At 32.4% G+C, this 6,022-nt stretch overlaps 1 protein-coding gene across 1 annotated transcript; it reads right to left on the bottom strand.

The window, feature by feature from the left end:
* Nucleotides 1-1,064: 1,064 nt before the first annotated feature.
* Nucleotides 1,065-5,082, bottom strand: LOC100748425 (venom acid phosphatase Acph-1). The gene is made up of 4 exons (XM_033323373.1): nucleotides 4,786-5,082; nucleotides 3,514-3,676; nucleotides 1,814-2,140; nucleotides 1,065-1,690 (listed from the first exon to the last, which is right to left on the bottom strand). The coding sequence occupies exons 1-4, from the start codon at nucleotides 4,920-4,922 to the stop codon at nucleotides 1,487-1,489; spliced, it is 831 nt and encodes a 276-aa protein (XP_033179264.1). The 5' UTR covers nucleotides 4,923-5,082; the 3' UTR covers nucleotides 1,065-1,486.
* Nucleotides 5,083-6,022: the final 940 nt, after the last annotated feature.

The following is a 6,022-nucleotide window of genomic DNA, read 5'->3' as shown; positions in this document are numbered from 1 at the left end:
AACGAAACCATCCATCGCGACCTCAAGATACCCACAGTCAAAGAGGAAATAGCAAAATATAGCGACAGATATAGCAAAAGAGTCAACAAACACCGAAACCCCCTAATCACTGGACTACTTGATACGACGGACCAGATTCGCAGGCTGAAGAGGCACTACCCGCTAGACCTAAACGCTAGATTCATTTAGTTATCCAAATTAAGCATATGCACTTACTTATAATACTTATAAATTATACCTATCTATGATAAGTACTAACTTATTGTAAATAAATAGCCATGTCACTGCGCCACGCCAGAAAAATTACTGAAAATTCTCAACGCGAGAATTGATTGTAATTTCAACAAATAAATAAAAAAAAAATCTTGCCAGGGGTTCTACCTTTATCATACGATCCTAAAAGTTCAGGAATTTTGCCAGGGAAAAGAGTAATTAACGAATAATCGTAAAATTAGGGGGGAAAGTATGTCTGTCCTTGTCGCATACTATCGCGCTCCTTGTCTACGAGCGATGCTGCCATCTATCGAAGCCGACTGGAACTGCAGTAAAGTACCAGGAGTATAGTCGCAGAGTTTCGTCGCAAACTACGAACGCAGACGGTCTACCGCACGCGTCAAATGCTCATAGGGAATCACATCGTATCTTTTATTATCATATATCTTATCTCATTATCCCATCTTAATGTTTTGAATAAACGTTTTAGCATTTTATACAAATTCCGAACTATATTCCTCTGTAATTTACGAATTTTAAAATATTGTTAAAAAATAACATAGATCCTACGATGTCTTCTTTGTACTTTGATTTTCGAATGATTGAAATCCCTTGCAAGTAGCAATCGAATTACGATTATCATTATCAGTGCGTTGAATTTTTTCAACAAAATTTAGGATACAACTAGATGGAGCTATAGATGATAAACAAAATTCCTATGAATTTTATTTGGACGTTTGCACTAGCATTTATTTAAAAATGTTAGTTAAGAAAAATTGATTTTACGCAAATGGAGAATTTCTGATAAGCTGCTCGTAAAATTTTGAATCGGTTCGACTAGTGTTCCATTATACTTGAGAATACTTGTTTTATTTAAAAAAAAAATAATTGTGCAGTATTCATGGAAAGCAAATTCCATGCTCGATATATTTGAACGGGAATAGCCCTCAAATACATCGATAAATTGAGCTACCGACACTGATATTAAGCTTAGCTTCTTAATTATATAAATGGTTTCGAAAAATAATGTAACAATTATAAACATACGTTATTAGCATGCGTCTGTAATTTCATTTCCGAAACAGACAACTTTTTTCGATTTGCTGTTTTAATTCCAGTTATTATTAATGTTGCAATGCCACTTTATGTCATATCGATTTTACGTCAATAACAGTAAAATTTACATGAAAATAGCAAAAAAAAGCATTATATAAATCGCGAAAGTTCCATATTCACATAGGTCTTCGATAATACGCATTTAAAACATACATCTCTATTTCGTAATTAAATCCAATAGTCCTGTGTAATATCGACGTAACTTTCCCAGCGATACATTATTCCATAAGCAATCTGATTCTTCGTCCGAAGGGATCACACGTTTCATGTGTCTTACATACTTCTCGTACGGACATATTTCACCACAATTAGGAATCGCATAAGTCGTTAATTTTTCTTCAACGCCACTCCAGTGTAACATCTATCGATAAAAGTTTATAACGTTAGATCTTATATATATGTTACTGGAAATGTTAAATAACTTGAATAATTAATTTCATCAGTCTTGAGAAATCTTCATTTTGCATAATTTAATAAAACGTACTCTAACAAATTGCTTGCCGGCACAATTTCGCAATTTTTCGACTATAATTGCCGATCCAAAGAAAGGCATTTCAGGTTTAGTTAAATCGTGTGCTTTGGCAAAAGCTGCAACATTCACTTCATGCCCACTATATACGTAAATTTTTGGAGAACTTCTAGTTTTCTTGGCATCCATGTTTTTTATAAATTCCTTTACAAGGAAACCTCCATTGAGTCGTTTCATTATTGTGTTATGAGACTGAATATCATACTCTAATTTAACAAGTGAGTCCATTTTGCGTTGCACATCTTTAGTTGCCCATTCTGGGAGAGTAATGTTCATACTTTTCTGTAATATTAAAATTCTGCTTTTCATCGTTATTACAACAGTCAAATTATAATTACAAATGAATTTCATTGTATAATATTATTCTACGTATTTATCATTTTGCACGAAATGAAATGAATTTATTTATTTATTCGTTAATTTACCTTTAATGAATTTTATATGAAATATATTATACGAAATTAATTGTCATTTTGTAAAAACGTAAAACATATTATGCAGTAAAATTGGATGTTTTTTTATTTTGAAATCTATTTTGCTATACAAAACGAAATGAATTTTCCAAACTACTTTTAATGTTTAATAGATGGGATTTGATAGGCTGTTGATGGACCATGACAAAGGTTGGAATTTCGAGGCACAGGCTGCCGTGCTAACGAAAAAAAAAAAAATTGTATGGCTTGATACAATACACTCCCTCTGTGTGACCATGGACTAGGTAGGAAAGCGGTTCTTGGAAAAGTGTGCGATCACTGATTAATCAATACAATTGTATGTATTATCGACGTGCCAATTACCGTGACATGTCGGTATAATTAGCACGTCGATAATAGTTCAAGAGCGACCGCGCTTAGCAATGACCCAAGTGCTTGCCGTCTAATATCGACAGACGATTCCCAAGCAGTTTAATTTATGATTCTTCTTGCAATATGCAAGATATTTTACAGTCTACGACATCGAATGTTATAGTTTTCTTGTCTTGGTTCGTTGGATGTCAGAATCACAATTGATTTTCTTTAGTAAGTATTAAACAGAATGCGAAAGATGAACTTCTTTTACTCTTCAGTTTTGATATATTTCTAAACATTTTGTATTTTTCACTCTCGGTTAAGCTTGAAGTGCTCGGTAGGTACTTCGCTAATATCGATTTTGTAAATATCAACGTTTTACCGATTAACAAGGCCATTATTGTAATAACTATTTACTTTCCTCTATATATTTAAAATATTCAATTCTTCAACACTTTTCACACTTTTTAATTATTAACAAACTAGATTTAATGTTGAGAAACGTTAGGTTGATATGGATTTACGGTGTGGATTGTCACTACATATTTACTCTGTTACGCTTAACAATGCTTCGTGTAACATGAAACAAGAAATCTAACGTTTCGCCGGTATTGCAGTTGATGACTATACATGTATATGTGGTATGAGTGCGACAGCCTGGTGAAGCCAGCTGTGATACTAATGAAATTGCTTCGATTTCTTTTCCTTCTCGACAAAACTCTTTTTCGGAAGGCTCAAACAGTGTTAGTATCAGTGTTAAGTGTAACAATGTGAATAACAAAGCGATCATAAATATATCTATGTCGACGATGTAAAATGAAGCGAAACGCCGAAACTAAAAGTAAAATAAAAGGATTTAAGACAAACCTGTGTTGTCAAGAAGTGGTGCAGCTTGTAAGTCGAAAAGATTGGATCCAAAATCATGTCTGATCCGGTGTAATTTGCAAGATACTGGAAAAGTTTTTTGTTCTTCGATATTGTTGCACGAACCGAAGATGAAACTTTAGTCTTGATATATTCCTTTAGGTATCTAAAAGAAACACAGTTTTACCTATTCTAATTAGAACTAAATAAATGGTGCAAGAAGACATCTAGAATACGTAGCACTAGCTTCATAAAGATTGAAAACGTACCAGAAAACTAAACTATCGAATACATACAAGTTACATTTCTTATTCTTACTAAAATAACAGATTTAAAAATGACAGCAAGTTTCAATGACCATGTAATCCGTCTATAAATAAAAGAGAAAAATTGTAACTTTTCATCGATGCGATACTATAACCATTGAATTGAATTGAATTCCTGACTTTTGCTTATTTATTATGATTTCCGTTTTGATTATATTAGACTATACATGATTAGCTTGTTAGAAAAATGACACATCTAAAAAATAGTCAGATCTGAGATGTTTGTAGAAAACTTTTAGAAAGAAGGTACTGTTATAGAGATGTTATAATTTTTCGATAAATTGTTTCCGATAATTATTTAGCAAGAATAAAAACAATATTTTATTAGAATCCTCCAGAACGCCAAAACTATTATCTAAGTTATAAAAGAATTATTATTAAATAACTGAGTTATTAATAATTTCGTACTTGAAAATTTGTAAATCGATTATGCATACACGATATATATATATATATAGGTAACTGCCGGCCATAAGTTTTAGAGCACATGCTGATATTTAATACAAATTGTACGCTTTACACTGTTTTTATGAAATATTTTATTATAAATCCGTTATTCCATTCGCACTGTACGTATTTTATGATGTATGATAATACATAAAGAAAAATTTATTAGAGTTTTTCAATGAATAATTAATTAATAATTAAATAATTAATTGAACAAATAATTGAATAAATAAATAAATGTAAGAAGTAAGTGACTCAATATTGTTGGCCAGCAGTGCACGTATACAGCGTGTATGTATATATATATACGAACATATCTTTGCGAACGTATATTTATAGTGCTTTATTTTTGGTTGAACAATTGATATGATTTCGTCGATTTTATATGTCGTAAACGTTAATAGTGGTATTTTTCATAAATATTATAACAATCAAATGCATAATCCTACATTGTGGCAAATACAATGAATAACGATGTATTTAAATTGATTTATACACTTACGCTGGACAAAGCATTGGAAACATTAGATTGTCTAGAATCAGCGGTACATAATGCGTTGCTATTGGAGATAACTCTAAGTGGCCCTCTTTGTTCATCTTTGGTGGATACAGACCGCCCAGAACTAATTGCAGAGACATTTTTGTTCGATCAATATCCGAACTGTAGGCATAAACGCTACCATATTTATGATGATCACCAAGAAATGCACGATACCGTTTTCTCAGTATCGCACCAAGACGAAATTCTCTTATTTTCCCAGCCTAAACGAGAACAAACATATATTATATCGTAGACCTTTATGCTAGGGCTAATTTTATTTCCGTCTTATATTGGATAAGGTTCGTTTTATATCTTCGATAATCTTTATCATTTACCCTGCGGGGGCATTCGATAAATCACTATAACGGAATTTCACAGGTACAACACGTTGATGCTTCTGCAATAGAAAGTATCTTTGCAAGAGTTTTAAGTTTAATATAAGCTTTTAAAAATTTTAAGTTTGATATGTATATGTCGGAGATGAAAGGAAAACCGGAGCCTTCCCTTTGCAATTTTGAGGAAGCCTTCTAATGCTTTAGCCTAGATTTTATCATAACTGTAATTAAGCAATTGTCATTTGTAATTGTTTGATATTTGTGAAAAGCGAAAGTGGGTTCGAGGTGACAACTGGTCGCCGAACGTAGCCACGGTCACGGGATAAACGTTTTGCCTGACGAAAGTGTGAATCGGTTGTATTGTTCTCCTTAGAAATCACATAGAATTGTACTTTAGAGATATATAATGGGACACACGTTGTATTAGGAATCAATCTCCAGACAGAAACTGCCTAGTATCGGCGTTTGGATCTTTCTCGATATTTCCAAAGAGTATACAACAAACTTTTGACAGAAATTGCCTAGCAACAACGATTGGAACCTTCTCGATGTCTTCAGCGAACATATAACAAACAAATGCAGTCGTATAGCGAAAAAGATTTTCATAAGATATTCATTCGTGTGATCGCCTTGGAAAGTGATACATCGAGTAATTTACCGAGTGATTCAGTAAACGTATTTTTGTGTTATAAAATTATTTAATACATAGTAAAGAGTTATCCCGTTGACCGTGGATTCGTTTGAACCCCGGAACATTGTTAATAGCGTAAATTAAATTCATTATTCGTAAAACCTATCAATCATTAATCTCATTATTCGTTAAATTCATTATTCGTAAGATATATTATTCGTTCCTCTTATTG

The sequence above is a fragment of the Bombus impatiens genome, unplaced genomic scaffold (assembly GCF_000188095.3).
Source record: "Bombus impatiens unplaced genomic scaffold, BIMP_2.2 scf_0926, whole genome shotgun sequence".
Taxonomy (NCBI): domain Eukaryota; kingdom Metazoa; phylum Arthropoda; class Insecta; order Hymenoptera; family Apidae; genus Bombus; species Bombus impatiens.
The sequence above is the reverse complement of the archived record's forward strand: the minus strand, read 5'-3'. Positions and strand labels throughout refer to the sequence as shown.